The 22,660-nt window shown below is 39.7% G+C and overlaps 1 protein-coding gene across 12 annotated transcripts in view; it reads left to right on the forward strand.

Moving 5' to 3' along the window:
- Window positions 1-22,660, forward strand: part of TRAK1 (trafficking kinesin protein 1) — a 163,288-nt gene that overhangs the window by 86,144 nt on the left and 54,484 nt on the right. For all 12 annotated transcript variants that reach the window (XR_016312070.1, XM_089672510.1, XM_089672505.1 and 9 more), the window contains 3 exons: window positions 11,789-11,865; window positions 16,774-16,890; window positions 21,506-21,606. Coding sequence is in view for 11 of the 12 variants with exons in the window: in XM_089672505.1 (XP_089528631.1) it covers window positions 11,789-11,865; window positions 16,774-16,890; window positions 21,506-21,606 (295 nt within the window). In the remaining variant the exon portion in view is untranslated. The remainder of the gene's footprint in view (window positions 1-11,788; window positions 11,866-16,773; window positions 16,891-21,505; window positions 21,607-22,660) is intronic.

The following is a 22,660-nucleotide window of genomic DNA, read 5'->3' on the forward strand; positions in this document are numbered from 1 at the left end:
TATATATATATATATATATATATACTCTAAATCCTGTATAATAATAATATTATTATTGCACACCATACTGAAATTCACTATTGTGCTGAAATTAACCAACAACTGGCATTGACATCAGTAGAATATGTTACAAGTGCACTAAACCTGTTGTAGTAAATCCACTTTTGCTGCATCATAAAATCACACAAGAATGCAATCAATGTTTTGGAGCCATACAGGACTCGTTATGGCATATGTGACAGAACTGGACCAGTCATCGCCACAGGGACAGAAAGCCTTGGCAGTATGTTGAGGGACCTAAAATATTACAGTTGTCACCAGAACAGGAAAGGATGGATGATCTTCAAATGGGAACACCTGTTCTGATGATAGCAGTCTAAGAGGCAATTTCCATCACTTTGGAGAAATATCCCCTCAATTTCTTTTTGTGTTTCCAGGACACAAAGTGAAGGAAATTTCTCTCTAATGGAACATAAAGAACAGAAAAACACATAATGGAGGTTCTTCTATTCCTTCCTTGCTACTTCCAATAACAAAAACAATAAGGTTTTGATGTATTTTAAGTGTAATTCTGCCATATTGAGAAGCATTTTCCCTAATGTGAACAGCTGTATTGTGAATGTGTGCGAGAATCTACCAGACTAGATGTAAATTGAATGGTTTGTTTAGGTAAGCCCTTGCGCTAAATAGCAGGGTGCATAAGGCATGTCACACAAGGTGTAGGGCACAGGAGTATGTATCACTTATGGCACATACAGTGGGGCAAAAAAGTATTTAGTCAGCCACAAATTGTGCAAGTTCTCCCACTTAAAAAGATGAGAGAGGCCTGTAATTGGCATCATAGGTAGACCTCAACTATGATAGTCAAAATGAGAAAACAAATCCAGACAATCACATTGGCTGATTTGGAAAGAATTTATTTGCAAATTATGGTGGAAAATAAGTATTTGGTCACCAACAAACAAGCAAGATTTCTGGCTCTCACAGACCTGTACCTTTTTCTTTAAGAGGCTCCTCTGTCCTGCACTCATTACCTGTATCAATAGCAACTGTTTGAACTTGTTATCAGTATAAAAGACACCTGTCCACAACCTCAAACAGTCACACTCCAAACTCCACTATGGTGAAGACCAATGAGCTGTCGAAGGACACCAGAAACAAAATTGTAGACCTGCACCAGGCTGGGAAGACTGAATCTGCAATAGGCAAGCAGCTTGGTGTGAACAAATCAACTGTGGGAGCAATAATTAGAAAATGGAAGACATACAAGACCACTGATAATCTCCCTCGATCCAGGGTGCCACGCAAGATCTCACCCCGTGGGGTCAAAATGATCACAAGAACGGTGAGCAAAAATCCCAGGACCACATGGGGGGACCTAGTGAATGACCTGCAGAGAGCTGGGACCAATGTAACAAAGGCTACCATCAGTAACACACTACGCAGCCAGGGACTCAGATCCTGCAGTGCCAGACGTGTCCCCCTGCTTAAGCCAGTACATGCCCGGGCCCATCTGAAGTTTGCTAGAGAGCATTTGGATGATCCAGAAGAGGATTGGGAGAATGTCATATGGTCAGATGAAACCAAAATAGAACTGTTTGGTAGAAACACAACTCGTCGTGTTTGGAGGAGAGAGAATGCTGAGTTGCATCCAAAGAACACCATACCTACTGTGAAGCATGGGGGTGGCAACATCATGCTTTGGGGCTGTTTCTCCGCAAAGGGACCAGGACGACCGATCCATGTACAGGACAGAATGAATGGGGCCATGTATCGTGAGATTTTGAGTGCAAACCTCCTTCCATCAGCAAGGGCATTGAAGATGAAACGTGGCTGGGTCTTCCAACATGACAATGATCCCAAACATACCACCCGGGCAACGAAGGAGTGGCTTCGTAAGAATCATTTCAAGGTCTTGGAGTGGCCTAGCCAGTCTCCAGATCTCAGCCCCATAGAAAACCTTGGAAGGGAGTTGAAAGTCCGTGTTGCCCAGCGACAGCCCCAAAACATCACTGCTCTAGAGGAGATCTGCATGGAGGAATGGGCCAACATACCAGCAACAGTGTGTGCCAACCTTGTGAAGACTTACAGGAAACGTTTGACCTCTGTCATTGCCAACAAAGGATATATAACAAAGTATTGAGATGAACTTTTGATATTGACCAAATACTTATTTTCCTCCATAATTTGCAAATAAATTCTTTCCAAATCAGCCAATGTGATTGTCTGGATTTTTTTTCTCATTTTGTCTCTCATAGTTGAGGTCTACCTATGATGCCAATTACAGGCCTCTCTCATCTTTTTAAGTGGGAGAACTTGCACAATTGGTGGCTGACTAAATACTTTTTTGCCCCACTGTACAGACCTGTGTACAACTAAAAATGACAGAGTACTCCAATCAAACCCCCACCCCCAGTACAGGGCTATCTCCCCAAATCTATACTAGAGTATATAATACTAAATGCTAATCCATCTAAAACTGTTCAGGCAAATTTGTTGGAAAATATGTCTGAATACTATTAATCTGTACCTATAGTTGAGTCATCTTTCCCATGCTGCTGTGACTGTACATAGTGCACTTTAGTGTTTACTATTATTATTAAACAGAATAGGACTTGGCAGTGAGAATAATGTTCAGGTGGGGTTTGGAGAGCTCTGTTGTCCTGTAATAATTTTCTTTTCATATAGTTTTGCTTGGTAGGATGTTCTTTTCCACATCTGGGAGTAAATTGCACCCAGAAGCCTTACTGCTCTGTCCTAATGTGATCATGTACTCAGCAAAGACTGCGCTTCTGGTAGGAGCTTTTGTTACTATGAAGATACAACATTTAAAGGGTTTGTTCACATTTACCAAAAAACTGCCCATGCAGGTAATTGGCGCCTGTGGGTTAAAGCAAACTGTGCAGCTTTGAATTTAAATTTGTATAATGCTCTTGCTATAGGTGTAGGCCTTTTACGTACCCGTCGAAGCCTGGCTGAAAAACTCCCAGGGATGGCATCATCCCATTCTGCCTTGTTGCTAGGACATTGCTAAGACACTCCCAGCCCCACTCCTACCATTACAGAAGCTAGCTCTCAAAAGCTCGTACATGTGTGAACCACTATCTCCTCCATCACAACATTGCTGAGTTCACAGCTACTGTGCCAGGGAAGAAAGAATGCGTACAAAGGGCTTTGAATCTACTGAGAGTGTCTTAGCAACTTCAAAGCAGGATGGGATGATGCCATCTCTGGGAGTTTTTTGTTCAGGCTTCCAGAGGTACATAAATGGCCTACATCTATGGCAAGGGCAATATATATCTTTGGTCAAAACTACAGTTTTTTTTTTTTATTTACAGACGCCCCTTACCTGAATAGAACGTTTTTTGTAAAGGTAAATTAACCCTTTAATCAATGTCACGGTAGAAAAAAAATGTTTCATCTATTAGCTCTTTCCTGTGATGGAATTATTTTGTGCCTGCAGCCCTAAAGTGAGGAAATAACACAGCAGAAATATTAGTACTATTTTTCAGTTCATGAAGGCAGATTATATTTAGTGTAGTTTCGTATCCTCAGACCTGAATTTCTACTAGTCCTTGTTGGACACTGCATTGGTGATTTACAAGGAAGTACATCATATTAAAAAACCATGTAAAGAATGACTTTAGGAAATGTAGAGGCACAATACAATTGCCTGACTAAATTAGACTTGGTTCTTACAGGCCAGAAATTTAAATTTTAAAAAACTTTGTTATGCATATTCCATTTTGTACTAATTACAAGTAGCAATAAATATGTCAATTGAATTGGTAATTATTACATAGGGTTCATTAGAGGTACACTTTAGTGAAAATTTAAAAATAAAGGCTTGACATACATACACGGTGCAGAGTACCTGCTTAGTTCTTCTGTTTTTCATCTGGGTGTTGATACATTGCATCAGTTCATCCCAGTCCCTTTTGCTTATAATTTTGTGATATGAGAACCCTTTTTTCGTAATTGTATTTGATAGAGATACATTCCCAAGCCATCTCCTGCCTTGTTTTCAATGGTAAATTTAAGTACTAAAAATGTTCTCACTACCAAAACCTAGAAGGTTAAATGTAATTTGGGATATGGGAAGAGAAAGAGAGAGAAAAGTGACACAGCCCATACTTCAAGAAGTAAATTCCCAGTAACCCCCTGAGATGTTCTCTCGAATCTGGCTACAAAGAACTTCAGAGAACCCAGAATGGAATGAAATTACTGAATGTCTTGGCTTTTGGTTTTTTGTATACATTCTCTATTTTTGAAGAGCCACATCAAAGCCATCAATTGTACAACTCCTCCCATCCAGGAAGTGTCCAACACAAACATGAACAATATTCCATATGAAACTGGTAAACCTTAAGTATCACATATAAATACTCTGCCTTTCGAGCAGGCTACATAGAGTCAGCAACTCACAATGAAAATTCCAAAAATGAAGGTGTGCGATGACAACCAAAGTTTACATTATTCCGGATAGAAGAAGAAACAGAAAATGTCTGGGAGAACATCCTGGATCCAGAGAAAATTTAGTCAAAGTGAATTTGGAGGTGGGTTGAGCAGACACAAGGTCATTCAACCCGGGGAAGAAAAAAAAAGGGGGGGTGAAGGGGGATCTGAGAGAGGCCCCTCGTATACTGAGTCACGCTAGGGTCACTTGTAATATGCAACTTCCTTAGGCATTCCATCTTCGATCAAGGTGGAATGCCTAAGGAAGACAGAAGGCACAAATCAACGTTGTACAGACCTGACAGTTCAAAGCTGTTGGTTGTATCTAGAGTATTTAAATTTGTTCCAGTAGTACCATATTTGATCTAAAATGTTACCCCTGAGGGGCACAGTTAGTTTTCATTTCTTTTTGGATTTGTAGATTTTGGCTTATTTGCTGTTTTTATTGGGATGGCATTAGTATCTTCTTGCCTGCAGTTGCACTCAAAAAGATACTATGACCTGCCTATTCAAATCACAGTGAAAGTGCTCTTTGAAAGCTCACCTCCCCAACAAGAAATTCTTACCTGCCCTCGTTGCCTTTCTGCTGCAGGGGTCTACTCTTGGTAAACGCTGTGTTGAATGGATTCAGGGGTTTTCAGGGCTTGTACCTAGGTTTATGGTGGAAGACATGTTTGGTTGCATAGATCCTCAAAAATATATTTAATTTTTCTATCTGAATGTAAGAACTCATTACTAACTAATGTAGCAGTTTTTGTGGGATTTTTTGCTGGTTGCCTCAAAGGGCATAATATAAAATATTTGTAATGTAATTTATGCCCTCAGCTAGTGAGTTGAAAATCTAGTTATAATTCAATATAGTCTCCCTGTGTGTGGCCATGCAATATAGCTCATTCTAGCTAGCCACAGCAAAGCACTGTACCACTTTCTTCCTGTCTACCACAGTTGCATTGTAACTGCAGTAAAAAGCTCATTATAGCCAAATATTTCACAGTCCAAAATAACTCATTCATTTATACAGTATGAATGTTCTTCCTAAGGTGAGGATTTCATATTTGTTCATTAAAGAGAACACGGCTCTCCAGAGGGATACTAAAATAAACCTTTTAAAGCAATGTATGATTTCCTCATGCCAGCGTGAAGTTCTGGTTATAGGTTATAGTGTTGTACTAAAATAGTCCTATATTAATATCTGATTTTAACCCATTACTGATTGGCTTTTTCATGTAATATCTTAGCTCAAGTTTGGTTTTAAAGTTTATCTAAGTCTAAAGGAGTTTGTCTTTGTCAGGAAGGATTAGATGCTATGTCAGGTTTTTATTACTGTTTGTATGCTTGTTGGGGAGATAACACCCCTGTATTTGTCCTTTTGTGCATTGTAACCAAGACAAAAAGTGAGAGGAAATCCAAAATTTGAGATTTGCCACCAGAGCAAGAGGTGAGAGTGAGTCTGTTCCAGTGAGCACTCTCGAAGAAAGATATTTCCATTACTTTGAGGAGAATTCCTCTCATTTTTTGTTGTTTCTTAAATACAGGAAAATAAGGGAAATCTCCCCAGTTGGATGCAGATTGTAAGACCCCGTTCACACCTGCAGTAACACGTGAAAATTTGTATGTTGCACGTTGGAGTGCTATGGCCCCATTCCTAATGGCACTCAAGTGCACCTTGCCAATCGAGGTGTGTTGCATAGCATCACAACCCACAGTAACCCACTACTGTGTGTTGTGGTGTGCTGCTTTCTTAAAAAGTACAGTATTTTTATTGGGCAACCCATTCAAATGAATAGGCTACCCTAATCCTGCATGGTAATGCACTGCAAATGTGAGCAACTATCCTAAAATAAGACATGATAATGGGAATTTAAGCCTTCTTACTCTATCCAAAATTAAAATGTCTACACATACTGAAAGTATTTGTCTAAGAAAAAATGAATGTCAATTATTTGACTTCAAATGCATTTGCTGAAAAATAATTATGTACATAAACAATGATTTCCCTAATCTCACAATTTTCACGTTATATTCATGTTATACCTCAAAAATTGGTAAAAATCAGATGCTATGGTCCCCAAACATTGGTTGTAGTGGCAGGGCCCAGAAGACTGAATCTATTAAATATGGTATGCAGAATAACTTTTTGAGGGAGAAAAAGGAACCAAGCCAATAGATGCTCTGAGGAAGGGAGTTCGACTCCCGAAACATATTGGCACTTTTTCCCGAGGGACCTCTGATATTCACGACTGGCATCTTTGACTTCTTGTCTCTGTTTTTATGACCTTTTTTGTTTGTGAGTATGAATTTGTAATTTTATAATAAATTTCTTATTATCATGGTAATGGGCGAGGATAGTGCGCCCCGTTTTTTGCTTTTTTTTACCCATATGGCTAGAAAATTGAAAATGATTTAATAATTCCAATATTTGCCTGTTTTGCATAGCTAGATCTTGTAGCCTGTTTTTGCAGGCATCAGGTCATTGTTCATCAACATAGGGTTGCAGGTTTTTGAACTGCTGGTAGGCGCTGTTTGACTGGTATCCAGATGATATGTGCTCACATACTACACGTCTTTTGTAATGATTTTTATCTGTGATTATACTGATGAGTAGGTCACTTGGTATTTTTTAGTGGTGAATTCTTACGAACCTTCTCCGTTCTTTAGAACAAAGCCAAGTTTCTATAGTAACAATGATTATTACTGCTTGAAATCTAACTTGTCAAACTACCAGCTACAAAGAAATTGTTTCTAAGGAAACGGCAGTCTGGAAAAATGACTAGGAACAAAGTTTGCTTTTTAATTAGCTGAGAAATAAAAAAAAAAAAAAAAAGGTTTGCTGTCTGCTGTGCCCAGGATAATTTGCATGTGCTTTAATTTGCAGAGCATGGAAATGTGCAAATGTCTGAATTAAAAAGCAACATGAACAAGGAAAACAGTCTTTCCTAAAATACAGAAAGACTACAGTTGATATAGAGATAAAGTAGGGAACACATATCCTATTTTCAATGTCTAAAAGGAAGACTCTTCCACAAAAGTCCTTAAAGTGGATCTGAACTCAAAAAATAACAATTTGTTATCACATAGGAAACATCTGTAAATAATTGTGTCTAAGCACAACTGAAAAAAGTACCTTTTTGTCTTGAATACCGCTGACACCCTGTGCACTTCCTGACGTGTGATTTACGAGGAATCCCTGTTCATTAGACTGATTATTATGGTTTGTTCCCCAGAGGACATATAGTACTTTGTCCCATATTTCTATGTGTTGTGTAAGGCTAGTTGTGAGGTTGGAAAGGGCACCCCTCCTTCCTCCACCATCATCCGACAACGCAGCTAGTAAGTAGACGATTGCTTTGACAAACAACCTTTTTCTCGGTCTCCAAGCACTTGCCTGAGACAAGCATTTCACGAGCAATGAAGGGGGCTTGTCAGCTAAAATGTTCCAGGCATGTGGGCAAGTGCTTGGAGATGAAGAAGTGTGTGGTTTCTCTAAGCAGCCATCTCCTTGTTAGTTGAGTTGTCGGACAGCAGTGAAGGGAGGAGGGGTGCCTTGTCTGAACTCACAGATAGCCTTAGACAGCATGTAGGAAGATGGGGCAAAGTACTAGAGGGATGATGTCCCCTGGGGAACAGAACACAATATTAAAAATGGAAGTAAGATTTCTGTTTTTTTGACCTGCAGCACCTTGATTAGGTTCTCCGTCACTGTAAGAATGATTAATTTATTAGAATGCCAATGCTGTGCAATGGAACAATCTTAATTGCGTCACAGTGCTTCTCTTCCCTCTCACAGTTTAAGTGCTGCTGTGCACAGCATTGCAGGAAGCTGAGAAGAGAGATATACGTGCACACCCCAGCTCTATGTGAAACTTGATTTCAGAATGTTATTGCATAACTGCATGAAATGACACCTTGAAGTTTTGAAGTTATGTGTGTGTATGGTATGTATGTGTGTGTGTATATATATATATATGTATGGTGTGTGTGTTGTGACAGTATGAACGGCAAGGTGATGGATGGACGATATGGGGTTTATTTACTAAAGCTGGAGAGTCCAAAATCAGACTCCCTTCTGCATAGAAACCAATCAGCTTCTAACCTCAGCTTGTTCAATGAAGCTTTGGCAATGAAACCTGGAAGCTGATTGGTTTCTATGCAGAAGGGAGTCTGATTTTGGATTCTCCAGCTTTAGTAAATAAACCCCTATGTGTCACCTCACATGAGATCATACTGTGAAGTGTAAGGTGGAGTCCACTCCGGGTTTTCGGGGCCACAATAGCAGAGGTGGCTCCAGATCGGATTTTGTGCTCCACTGATAACCACCACAGGTGGTATAAATAAGACAGGGCTGGAGCAAGGAGTTGCTCGTGGCCTGGGACTCAGAGAGGTATTCTGAGAGAGCTGTGTGTGCACTATACCTACAAGAAAAGGTTTGCTTTTGTTTGGTTTTGGGTGACAGGGAGAAGCCCTTCACCTCTGAGAAAGGAAACATCTCATGTTTAGTTAGTGCCTGGATGGCAAGCGTTTATTTTGATGTTTGTTTACTTTTGATATGTTGCAAACCTTTTAAATAAAGCTGACAACCCGTCAGATTTTAAGAAAGCCTGCAGTGCGGTCTACCTTTTTCCCAGGGAAGGTGATCCCCCACCTGAGCTAACCCCACAGTGTGTGTGTATATATGTATATATATATATATATTATAATATACTTTTTTTTTTCTTTTTTGCTAAATTATTCAGCCAACATGAGATACCTTAGTCTCAGACAACACCCATATGTTATCTTTAAACAGCCTCAGGAATATCAATTAATCCAAGGTAAACTGTATGAAATGATCTTTGGCTTACAGGACAAAGTTGAGTTCTCGTTTTTGTGCTGATTTTCTAATGTGAGTAAGTGCTTCAAGTTCATGGATATTCTATAACATATAAGAAAAGGATCCATGGAGTCTGTGTCCAGGGAAAAAAATATATTCGTTCAGTGCAATCTTGTGGTTTTTTCCCATGTATTTACACAACTTTCACAGTGTGTAAAACTTTTAAATGTAAATAAACATAATAGGAATAGACAGAATGGGGCACCAGGCCCTACTATGTCCTCCCTGTAGACTGTGACATACAGGTCTCCAAATGCTTTTTTTGATAACCCCATTCATGAGTTGCATAGAAGAAAAGTTACAGCTTACTTTCTAGAATTTTACAGGTCACTTTAATAACCCTGTTGGGTGTATGTTTTCCAGGCTGAATTAAAGGTCGGCTTGCCTGTCTACTTATCTGACGGCAAAGGATGAAACAATCAGTTCCAGTGGCTTTGCATAGGCTCATTTATAAGTAGGATGATACTTGATGTCTTTTATATAGTGAGTCCATAAATGGTACTGAAGAAATTTAAGGTTTATAGAAAGAGATATAAAATACAAAATCTATGCCACTTTTCCATTTCTTCTGTTCTGTAGTTTACATTATACCTTGCCATCCCTTTGAACTATTAGGTGAACCTTATTGTATCTGGACCTGGTATGAGTTAGCCCTGCACCTTGTATACAGAAGATTCACCCTGGTCACTCTTCTATATAGCACAAGGGCTGCCAAAATGAATGGGTCTAAGTTGGTAATTTTAAGTACTACGTTGTGCTGGAATTATACCCTATAGAAAATATCAGGTCTACATGTTGTCCAAAAGTATTGGAGGAATAACCTGCTTTGTTGTATATCCATCTTGGGAAGAAGGAATGGGGCACAGTCTGCCTTTCCCCCAAAAAAGTGGCCTTTGCCCCTCCGAAACATTGACATTAAACTTCAATGTTTCGGTGGGGCACAGCCTGCCTTTTTAGAGGAAAAACAGATTGTGCCCTGTGGAAATGTTGACATTGATTAAATTACATTGGAAAATAACTCCTGCTGTAAGTCCAGTTGAATGCACCTATTGCCTGCTGCATATCCTGCATACTTTATTTCATGGATCACAACTGGGCCAATACCCCGACATAGGTGTTTGGTGGCCTATTCATATCTCTCTCTCTCTCTCTCTAAATAATTTCTAGACACTGTAGCTATCTTGTGATGAATGACTTCTTGTGGGTGTGCAGCAGACAGACATTGTTGAGCAGCTGATAGGTGTGGCTTCAGCTGCTCCTTAACTGTTATTTATTACTTGAAATTGACTTATCAGATACTATCGTCATCCACCTATTAATCATCATGTGAACTAAAAAGATCTGTGTTGTTTCGCACGTTCACTTCTTAAAGTAGATTGTTTTGAGGATGGTGAAAGTAAATGGAAGTAAATTTATACATAGTTAACAAGAGGACAAATGTGAATTGTCTGTATATGAAGCTCAGGTTACAGCACTGCTGTCAAGGCAACAGGGCAAACAATGAGATATGTAGAGGGCCATTATTTCAATAGCAGAACAACATAAAAGTATATATTTACATAGAGTGATCTGGAGAATAAAGACTCTGTACTAGCTTTGCTTCATTATCTGGTGGTCCATATGATCATGAGATGTGGTTTCTGATGTATGAGGGGATTGCTATATTTCCGGCACTATGATGCTGGACCTTCTGGTCTCTAGTCCAGTTGCATGCAGCTGCTGTGTCCGCCCCTTACCTCATCCTACCCAATTACAGTGTGCTTTCTGTTATGTGAACTCATTCACAAAATTTAAAGGCTCATGTGAATGGACAGCAGAAGGGAGGGACAGGCAGAGATGCTGTATATGAGTAGTATCCTCTGTCAGAATTCTGAAAGTGTAGTGTTAGCTGTACTCCCAGAGCTCCATAACACTGTCAGATGTAAATAAAAGAGTTAAGTCCAAGAGGTGGCATGTTGCACTTAACTCATAGTATGCCAGCACATTTTACAGATTAGTTGAATTGCTGGCATTCAGCTTTAACTTTAATTAACCCTGACCCCAAACACAGTTGTGATTAGGCTGTGATGGAAGTATTTTTTCCATGCTTTTCCAGGCATAGAATTTAGAAAATACATAAGGCTGCTGTAACAGAACCCTCCTATTGAAAATGCCAGTTACCTGGCTTTTATGCTAATTAAAAGGCTTTAATACTTTTGAGCCACTGAAACAAGTGAGCAGATCTGGAATTCTGACTTAAGTAGCTGCACACTTATTCCAGCAAATCCAAAAGTATTGCTGTGCGAGATAGTCAACATTTTCATAAGAAGGTAACCAATGGCAGTTGTGCAGGATGCCTTTTAGTTTAAGGAATGGCATTTTCCTTGAAAAATAGTTGTTTTGCTTTATGAAAGGGTCTCTTTATGTAGTTACTTTCTATAAAGGCATGCATACTTTTTACTTTTGTCTTTATTTTATTTTCAGTTTTATGTGCTGAACGAGTTGGCCAGATGACTAAAACATACAATGATATAGATGCTGTAACACGTCTTCTAGAAGAGGTAAGTTTCTTGTACCTGAGCTTTAAAGGAACTCAATAGTGTTCACGAACATTGACAGTAGATGTGTTTTATGTATACTTGTTTAGTAGCCTATTGAAAAGATCTGTGAACAGTTTATAGCAGAGAGTCTATCTATTGTGGAGTCTGCCACCAATTTGCATTTCTGTACATGACCTCACTATCTGCAAGTCAAAGTGCTGCGTGGAAAGTTTTGTTGTTCTGACTGCAGTGTTGTAAGCAAGCTTTTTAATAAACATTTTGGGACAAAACTCTATTCTATATTTCACAGAATCGTCTAAATGGTAATTAAACTGTTTGATTTGTTCAGAAATGTAAAAATATTGTAAGGACTTTGAGCAATAAACTAACCTGTTAAGATAAACATAAGATCTAAAAATACAGTAAAATCTCAAAAGTGGCCCTTCAGCATACAGTATATGTGGTAGATTGTGCAAACAATTCTTGCATTGTATAGATAAAACTAAAAGAATTCGTTCTCCGGCACTTTCTGGTCACTAGTTAATGAAGCCTAGTACACACGATCAGAAAATTGTACAAAAGATACCGCTTTCGAAGCGATCGTATGATAATCTGATAGTTAGTACACAGCTTTTGTCTGAAATTATTGGAAGGGACAAGCACAAATTTTTTTCGTTTAAATCAGTACAATTTTCCCCCAAAAATACAATACAAATACGATACATTACATCACTTTCAAATTTCTGTTCTGTTGTACAAGAATTTTCGTAACATTTAGTGATCTCTTCATTTTCGATAGCATGCAAAAAAAAGGGATGATTATTTATCTAATATTCTCATCGTGTGTACGAGGCTTTAGGTCTTGCTGATGCATTTTGGTAGATTGTCATCTGGTTTCTTTTTCCCAATTCAGACATTCTCAACCAGAGCTCCATGGAACCCTAGAGTTCCCTCAGAGGTTGCTAGGGGCTCCTTGTGCTGTGGCTGATTGACCTTCCATCTGACTGCACCTGTGTAGTTGGAGTGGCAGTCAGCAGCATGAAACCAATAACCCCACCATTTTGTATATCTGCAAGGGTGGCATTCTGACCACAGTGTAAGGGTTGTATTCTTTGTACTGACCACCAATGAAAGGGCATTTTTTCCCACTGACGCTCAATGAATTGGATTTAGCAAAGTCTCCACAAGACTCCATTTCAAAGGTTCTTCTAGTTTAAAAAGTTGAGAAAGGATGCCCTAATCTGTCCAGCCACTTCAAGGTACTGGAAATTAAGGTGGTTGTAAACCCCTGTATACCCACTTAGGTGACTAGCCTCAGGGGATCCAGAGGTGAAACAAATTCTCCTACATAAGTTGTACTTGTTTATCTGTAGCCCTCTCTCCTCTACATCCTACCAAAACAGATCAAAGGCTAATTCTGTTCTTAGCAGTAGAAGGCAGTGGGTGAGGATCTGATGTCACACACTGTCACACACACTGCAGAGCTAGAGCACAGGGCTCAGTGAAACCTTACATCCACTTCTAAATGGCTCACAGGGAAACATACACAGTTGAGGCTGTCAGTCAGCTGCTGGGGAAGGGCCATCACCCGGGAGGCTTTGGAGTCAACATAATATTATCAAAGACTCATGCTGAGGCAGGCGATATCAGAGAAACATAACCCCCCCCCCCCCCCCCGCTGCTAGGATTGAGGCTAGTATACACTATAGAAAGACATGATTTGTTAATTTTTCATGTTAGAGGTTTACAACCACTTTAACTGGTTTCCTCAGCAACCTACTCTAGGCCTTATACTCACCTGTCTTTGAACCTGTCAGATCTTTGCTGTGTGATCTTCTGGGAGCCACACAGCAACGTCTGCAAGGTTTTTGGCACGGTAGCTGCTTTTGCATAAGCACAGAAAAAAAAAATCTCTATTCATATTCATGGCAAGACTGTCCACTGTAGGGACTTGCGTTAGCCTCTAAATAAATAAATACATAAAAAAGCTTTTCTAAATAAATGAATGAAAATGTTTTCACCCAAGTCCAACTGCCTCGTATTGAGACTTTGTGCCTGCTAGTCGAAACTGAAGATCTGGCAGGAGTAAGGATAAACGAGTATAAGACACTGGGATTTTTAAGGTACTGGGTCAGTAAAGGGTAACTGAGACTAAAGTTTTTCTTAGGAGGAGGTAACCTGATGACATCAAGCTCCCAAAATGCATAATATTGATCAGAGTATTGGCGAACCAATAGATATATATGCATCTTTAAGTAAACGCTTTTTTTTTTTTCCTTCCTTTGTTCCATCTTATTAATGCTGATCTGCAGCTTCTTTGCAACCACTTCTGTCTATATACGTGTGCTTCAAAAATGGCTTCTCCAACAGTGGAACATGCCTGTTAATACGTACTGAAATTACTACTTATTGTCTCCATTAAAATGCACAAAAACCATTCAAGTGCACTGACATCAAACTGTCATCCACCACAGTTCTTTTCCGTGGTCTTCCAGGTCTTTTGGTGTAGCTGAGCTCACCGATGCCTTCCTTCTTTTTAAGAATGTTCCAAACAGTTGTTTTGCCCACGCCTAATGTTTGTGCTATCTCTCTGGTGGGTTTGTTTTGTATTTTCAGCCTAATGATGGCTTGCTTCACTGATAGTGACAGCTCTTTGGATCTCATCTTGAGAGTTGACAGCAACAGATTCCAAATGCAAATACCACACTTGAAATGAACTCTGGGCCTTTTATTTGCTCATTGTAATTGGGATAATGAGGAAATAACACACACCTGGCCATGGAACAGCTGAGAAGCCAATTGTCCCATTACTTTTGGTCCCTTAACAAGTGGGAGGCACATATGCAAACTGTTGTAATTCCTACACCGTTCACCTGATTTGGATGTAAATACCCTCAAATTAAAGCTGACAGTCTGCAGTTAAAGCACATCTTGTTCGTTTCAGTTCAAATCCATTGTGGTGGTGTATAGAGCCAAAAATGTTAGAATTGTGTCCATGTCCCAATATTTATGGACCTGACTGTATAAGTTAGGAGATAAATTTGTTCTGAGCAGGTAAAACATGTCCTTTACCCTACTATCCTGTTCTTTCCTCTGATCCCTTCCTAATCTTTCTCTTGCTCCTACACTTTTTTTCTAACTTTTCTTTCTTTAGTTATTTCTTAATTTTTTTATTTATGCACAGATATATATAGCTCCTGTACACACAATGAGGATATCTGATGAATGATCGTCTGTTTTTCTTGCATGCTAGTCTCCTATCAAAAGTGAAGAGGTTACTAAAGTAACAAAAGTTATTGCACGACAGAATAAAAATTCAAAGTGATGTCATGTATTGTATTGTATTTGTATTGTATTTTCAGACAAAAACTAAATAAATGAAAATCATATGATCTGGTATCGTACGAGAACAATTTTCATGCTTGTCCCTTCGAATAATTTCAGACGAAAGTGTGCTAACAATCAGATCATAGTATGATCGCTTCGAAAGCAGTGTTTTTTGTACAATTTTCTGATCGTGTGTACTAGGCTTATAGCTTGGGTACAATCCGTTAAGGTTAAGTATGTGAAGCATGTGCTCTTGACTTCACTTTCCCTATATCTTGTATGCCTGTTGATGGCATATTACAGTGTATGTTACATGCACTAAGAAGTGGTTTACATGTTCAGATGGAGATTGACTTCTTCTTGTGTTTATTGTTGTACCATGTCATATGTATGTATTGTAGAAACGAAAAAAACAAATGAAAATAAAAGATATTACTTAAAGTGAATCCATATCTCAAACTTTTTTTTTTAAAAAAGTAGATAATGGTTTTATACTTGTCAGAGTTTTTTTTTTTTCAGACTACCTTTGCTGTGCTGGGGATCTGATCAAGTCTACATGTCAGTTTTTCAGGTGGACCTAATTGGAAGGTCCATGCATTCCTATGAAGAGGCAGGTGTAAATGTGTCCATTTACACCCTTCTACCTTTGGGTCTGATCTGGTCCGCTAAAATAAAAAGATGAAGGGGATCTGTCCTCTTACATTTAGGAGGATTGGATTGGAGGGTAGCCGGGTGTGAATGGACAGCAGAGTTTGCTTACTCCTGGCCGCCAATAGAGCTCTGCTCCGATCAGTAGGGGATCTGTGAGCTGATTTCCTGCCAATCGTAACAGAATCCGCTCCATGTGGAAGGGGCCCAAGTGAGTAGAAATCTTACCAAAGTAAGGCAGTTGTTGCCAAAATTGGTGTCTTCAGAGATTTCCCCGCACCTCCTGTTACTGTGTGTACCATATTTGCTATTGCTTCCTGTCCTGATGATAATGGCCACCAGGATAAATGGAGAAGGGAAATTTGCCCATATGCTTGTATTTACTTTCATGTCCATGAGTCCTTACTGGTAAAATGAGGACTTTCTGACTTGTCTTTAGATGCAGTAGCAGAGAGGAATTTTATCAGTGACTCAGGTTGTTGAATCAGTTTAATAGTATGTACAATTATTTGAAAAGTTTGCTGTTATGTCAACATTGATATTTATTATCAGGAGGGATATTCCCAAATGACAGGTCTGTAAAGAAGTGAATTGTAACAAGTGTTATAAATGTTGGGAGGGAATTCTGTACATGTCCTTTCAGCCTTTTTATAAAGACATTGATAAGGGTGTGCCAAAAAGATACATTTTATGGTAGCTAATGGCAACATAATAAACAATGTCTTTATATAGGTAATCCATGAATGATACCAAGCACATAGAGACCAAGTTTTCTAGATACATAGAATCACCTGTTTTATTGTTCCAGTGCCAGACAGTTGTTTTTTCTGACCTATGTGGTTTGCAGGTATCCTGTACAAGAAAAGAACTTTATGTAACACAGTCAAATATCAAGACAACATTCCAGTATTAACTTGTAACAATAAATCTTTGTGTTTTGTTTTATGCACACAGAAAGAACGGGATCTAGAGTTGGCTGCTCGGATTGGTCAGTCTTTGTTAAAGAAGAATAAAACCCTTACAGAAAGGAACGAATACCTTGAAGAACAAGTGGAGCACATTAGAGAAGAGGTAGAGAACGCATACATTGTAATATTATATGACCTTACATACCCTCATTTGTAAAGTGAAAGATTGACTGTCCCTATTTGCACACATTTAAATAATAGCTTCTAGCGACCTATGTGCACAGTTCATACAAAATCGTCTGAGAGTTTCCAAAACAACTGGTCAGTTTAAAAGAGAAGTGCACACCCCAACAGACCAGGTATTATACTTTTATTGTGCTACCCATGTAAACGTAAAGGTGGTGGAGTATAGCCCAATAGCATTTATTAATGACTTAAAGCTAAACTGTAAATAAACAAAAAAAAATACATCTTATCTTGTAACCTGACTAGCTAGCAAAGTCATCTCATAGTGTAGTGTAAAATCTATTTAAAAAAAAAAAAGAAAAGAAGAAGCTTTATTTATTGAAAAACCTAGAGATATGTAGGAAGGATAAACCAAACTGAAAGATCTATGCTCTCGCATCTATGGCAATTTTCAATATAAAGCTGCATTAGATACCAACTTAAATATTTTGATATGCTTTTTTGACCATTCACTTTGTTCATGTGACTGTTGGCTGATACCAAATTGTCTTTTTCAACTGCACTGCCATTAGAATACGGTTCCTTTTTTCGGAAACCATGCTAAGTATTTATGAACATTGTGTATCTATAAACAGCAAGACTTTTGTATATTTGTGGTGGTGTCAGCTATACAAATAATTATCTGAGCACGCATTCATCCAGTTGTGGTAGATCTTAATTCTATGTCTAGGGGAGCTTTCACACATAGCGTTTTAGCAAGTGCAGATAATACGATTCATTAGTTACTGCTAATTCTGCCTTCAGGGCATTTCGTGCAAAATCAGAAAGCTGATTTAATTGAACTTCTTGAACTTCAGTAAAAAAAAGGCAGTGCAGCCCAGCTTTCTGCCCCTGGACCCCTTGGGTGGCTGAGCCTTCAGCATCATAATTGAAAGTGGTGCCTAGCTTTTAACATGAAAGCAGTGTAGGCAGGATAGCTTTTAAACAGAAATGGTAATGAAGGAAGGAAGAGGACTAGGACTCATCTGGAGTTAGGGACCTTAGATTGTAAGCTCCTTCTGGGCAGGAGCTGATGTAAATGTACAAAATATATATATATATATATATATATATATATACGTATGTGTGTGTGTGTGTGTGTAAGCAAACCAACGTGTAAATTGCCGGCACTATATAAGTACCTGTAATAAATAAAGCACTAAATACATTTTTATTAATGCAATAAGGTAAAATTGTTACAATACAAAAAAAATCACAACAGTTTCAAAACTGCATGGGACACCCTTATCATGATAAAAAGGAAAAAAAATACCTTTTGAAGATGTAAGACAGAGGTCCCCAACCCCCAGGCCGTGGACTGGTACTGGTAACTGGGCCACACAGCAGGAGGCTTAATCTGCATTAGGGAATTTGGCTGCCGGAGTGCTTTACCACTCCAGCAGCTGTCCATTCCCAGTTGGGTGGGGGGGAGTGTGGTGCATGATTCAGCGCATCACACACTCTATTTTTTTTTTTTTTCACAAACTTTATTTGAAGTGTACAAAATGGACACTTCATTCATGGCTATGTACAACAGCATGAAACTTTGTGCTGCTGTACATTGCCATGCAGTGATAAAATGCAGCATGTCTGCATTATGAATGGGACACATAGAAAACAATTGTTTCCTGCATGTCCTTGTGGCGACAGACGCTTTACATTGCAGTAAAATGTCTGTCACCGCACACTGTGTGAATTAGTGCTGCAATGCAGTTCGGCAAGGTGAGCTGTGATAAAATGCAGCATGTCTGCATAGGCTGCCTTACATTGTGAATGGGACACATAGAAAACAATTGTTTCCTGTGTGTCCTTGTGGTGACAAATGGTTTACTTTTCAGTAAAGTGTCTGTCACCGCACACTGTGTGAATTAGCACTGCTGCACTGCTGTACATTGCCATGCAGTTTGGCACGCAGAGCTGTGATAAAATGCAGCATGTCTGCATAGGCTGCCTTACACTGTGAATGGGACACATAGAAAACAATTGTTTCCTGTGTGTCCTTGTGGTGACAGACTGTTTACTTTTCAGTAAAGTGTATGTCACCGCACACTGTGAATTTGCACTGCTGTACATTGCGATGCAGTTCGGCACGCAGAGCTGTGATAAAATGCAGCATGTCTACATAGGCTGCCTTACATTGTGAATGGGACACATAGAAAACAATTGTTTCCTGCGTGTCCTTGTGGTGACACACGTTTTACATTTCAGTAAAATTGAGACAGAAATGAAACGAGCGCTGGACAAAGTACAGAAAGCGACATGCATGAAAGGCAAACACCAAAAGCCTCTAATAATAAATATGAACAAAACATGCAGCGCTGTTAAAAATCAATCATACATGTAGAAAATAATACATTATAAGAAGAGTGATAAGGCGACCGCTGCTAAGTAATGGCCCATCAAAATGTTCATAAATTGCAATGACATAAATATCTCCAATGAGAGTGTTCTTGTGGTACACAGTGCACAATATCACAATGAAGTGGTGAACAAATTGGTGATTTCCGTGACCATATTCCTCCCACCGAAATGAGTGTAGATTGCACTAACCAGAAAGCGCAATAGAAATGCGCATTTGAGTATTAACCAACTCCTGGTCATCCGTCTATTTAAGCTGGATCACTGGGAGGGTCATCAGGCTAGCATCCGCTGGGCAGAATATCCTAACCACAGGATCTCCAGATGTCAGGGGGTGTACACTCGTCTCACCAGCAGGGGGAGATTAATCGTTCCCAGTGTGGCCACCAGATGGTCCCCAAACAAACCTTGAAAAAGGGGGGGGGGCTCGCAAAAAACGAGCCAGAGCGACAAGAGGATCCAATAGTGTAGTACTTTTATTAGCCACAAGAGTAAAAGAACAAAACAGTAGATGTGCTACTCACATGGTATAGTAAGCAGCTGTGTGTGGGGAATACCAGGAATCATCAAAAGAAGGCAATGGCCGCCGGCCGTCCACAGGGACTGTGCGGTGTGACGTCACAGAGTATGAGGCAATCGTGGGGCAACTCCCTAACGCGTTTCGTGCGCTTGCACGTTTTCACGTTTTCCCTTTGAAAACGTGCAAGCGCACGAAAAGCGTTAGGGAGTTGCCCCACGATTGCCTCATACTCTGTGACGTCACACCGCACGGCCCCTGTGGACGGCCGGCGGCCATTGCCTTCTTTTCATGATTCCTGGTATTCCCCACACACAGCTGCTTACTATACCATGTGAGTAGCACATCTACTGTTTTGTTCTTTTACTCTTGTGGCTAATAAAAGTACTACACTATTGGATCCTCTTGTCGCTCTGGCTCGTTTTTTGCGAGCCCCCCCCCTTTTTCAAGGTTTGTTTGGGGACCATCTGGTGGCCACACTGGGAACGATTAATCTCCCCCTGCTGGTGAGACGAGTGTACACCCCCTGACATCTGGAGATCCTGTGGTTAGGATATTGTGCCCAGCGGATGCTAGCCTGATGACCCTCCCAGTGATCCAGCTTAAATAGACGGATGACCAGGAGTTGGTTAATACTCAAATGCGCATTTCTATTGCGCTTTCTGGTTAGTGCAATCTACACTCATTTCGGTGGGAGGAATATGGTCACGGAAGTCACCAATTTGTTCACCACTTCATTGTGATATTGTGCACTGTGTACCACAAGAACACTCTCATTAGAGATATTTATGTCATTGCAATTTATGAACATTTTGATGGGCCATTACTTAGCAGCGGTCGCCTTATCACTCTTCTTATAATGTATTATTTTCTACATGTATGATTGATTTTTAACAGCGCTGCATGTTTTGTTCATATTTATTTCAGTAAAATGTCTGTCACCGCACTGTGAATTAGCCTTGCAGCCGCTCGCTTTACCACCTGAGCTCTCCCTCTGGTCAGATCAATGGTGGTATTGGATTCTCATAGGAACGCAAACCCTACTGTAAACTGAGCATGCGGTGATGCTAGTGCTGTGGAGCGGCTGCAAATACAGATCATAGGCAGAAAGACTCTTCTGAAAAGTCCCATGAGTGGCAAGCGACTGCACTTAGTGGCAGTCTATATTACCCCCCCCAGTCCATTGAAAACCTCAAAACCGCTCCCTGGTGCCAAAAGGTTGGGGACCGCTGATTTAGAAGATGCTTTTTTGCAATCTTTTGAACTCCATTTAGAAGTTAGGACTCTTCTGACATGAAGCAAGAATCAACACAAACTGCTTCCTTAATGGTTAGTTTTTAGCTATCTTTGATTCATTTGTAGTTGATAACGGGTACATGTGTCTTAGTCATTCTAAGCAATCTTTGAAAAAGGTGAATGTTTTTCTTTTTTTTTTTTTTTTCCTCTTGCTGTCAGCAAATTACATAATATTTTGAAAAGCCAGTAGCAGCCATGCTTAGGTGCATCAGGCCTGTAACGATACTCAGTTGCTAGTTGTATCTTTCACCCCAGACCATGAAACAGAATAAATGGTATGCTTCACTCTTGTCTAAATAATCCTGTGTTTACATACTCCTTTTCTTTTGTATTGAGTGCTATTATTGTAAAGCTGACTTTGTTGTCTGTTTGTCTTGTTCAGGTATCTCAGTTACGTCATGAACTGTCTATGAAAGATGAGCTGCTTCAGTTTTACACCAGTGCAGCTGAAGAGAGCGAGTCAGAGTCCATCTGTTCAACACCGTAAGTCAGTTCTTTTACAGAGTCTCTGTTATGTCTTCACCAGAACACAACCTCTCCCTAGAGCTCCCCCACTTCTTATGTATGCTAAGCGTTCGTTTATATATAAGGTGTGAGGAGGTAGGAAAAGATAAGCTTTACAGAGCTTTCTATATTTGGACTGGTTTTTATTAGCTCCTTAAACACTTTGAGCTTTCATGCACATTAAACTTAACAGATTCAGTTGATGTCAGGCATAAGCCACATACACATGGACTAATTTCAGTTCCCTGGCTGGTGAATACCAGATTTGTAAATTAGTTCTATCAATTTGATGCTACCACTGTCCATTTATGTATGGCTGTTTGTGGCCTGCACTGAAAATAAAGCAGATATATAGTCTTTTTAAAGCAGAACTCCAGGAATTCAACCACTTTGTAAAATGTGCAGGCACACTATGAGTTAAGTCCAACTGGATGTATGCCACCACTTGGACTTGTATCTTTAATTTAGATCTGACAGATTTTTTGAGTAGTGAGATGATAGCTATCTCTACTCTTCCAGTGCTCCAACACCGGACCCTCTGATCTCATGTCTTCAGCTGCCCTCCTCCTACCCAGTCACAGAGTGCTTCATATTATGTACAAATACAAGTACAAATGCTTCTGTGAATGAACCGCAGAGGGGAGCGCACGCATAGCTGCTATTTGTGAGAACACAGCATGTCTCCTGTCAAATCTCTGGGAACGTAGATAGCTATCCATAGCTATGTCCATAAAACTATCAGAAGTAAAATAAAGAGATAAGTCCAAGATGGGGCATGCATCTCATTAGATTTCACTCTTAGTATGCCAGCCCATTTTTACAAAACGGCTGAACAAGGCATGATAGCTCAATAATGGGGAAAGATAAGAGACTACATGCAGTACTGGTGACTAGTCATTTGTTCTCTGTCTTTTTGGAGCACAGCTTTCATGGTTCAGTTTCTCTTTAGAAGAATTCAGAATGATTAACTACTTGCCGACCGCAGATAGCCGAATGATGGCTACACTGCGGCCAGCCAGTTCTGGGTGGGCGT

The sequence above is a fragment of the Staurois parvus genome, unplaced genomic scaffold (genome assembly GCF_062004578.1).
Source record: "Staurois parvus isolate SC_StPar_1 unplaced genomic scaffold, SC_StPar_1.0 ptg000130l, whole genome shotgun sequence".
NCBI classification, from domain to species: Eukaryota; Metazoa; Chordata; class Amphibia; order Anura; family Ranidae; genus Staurois; species Staurois parvus.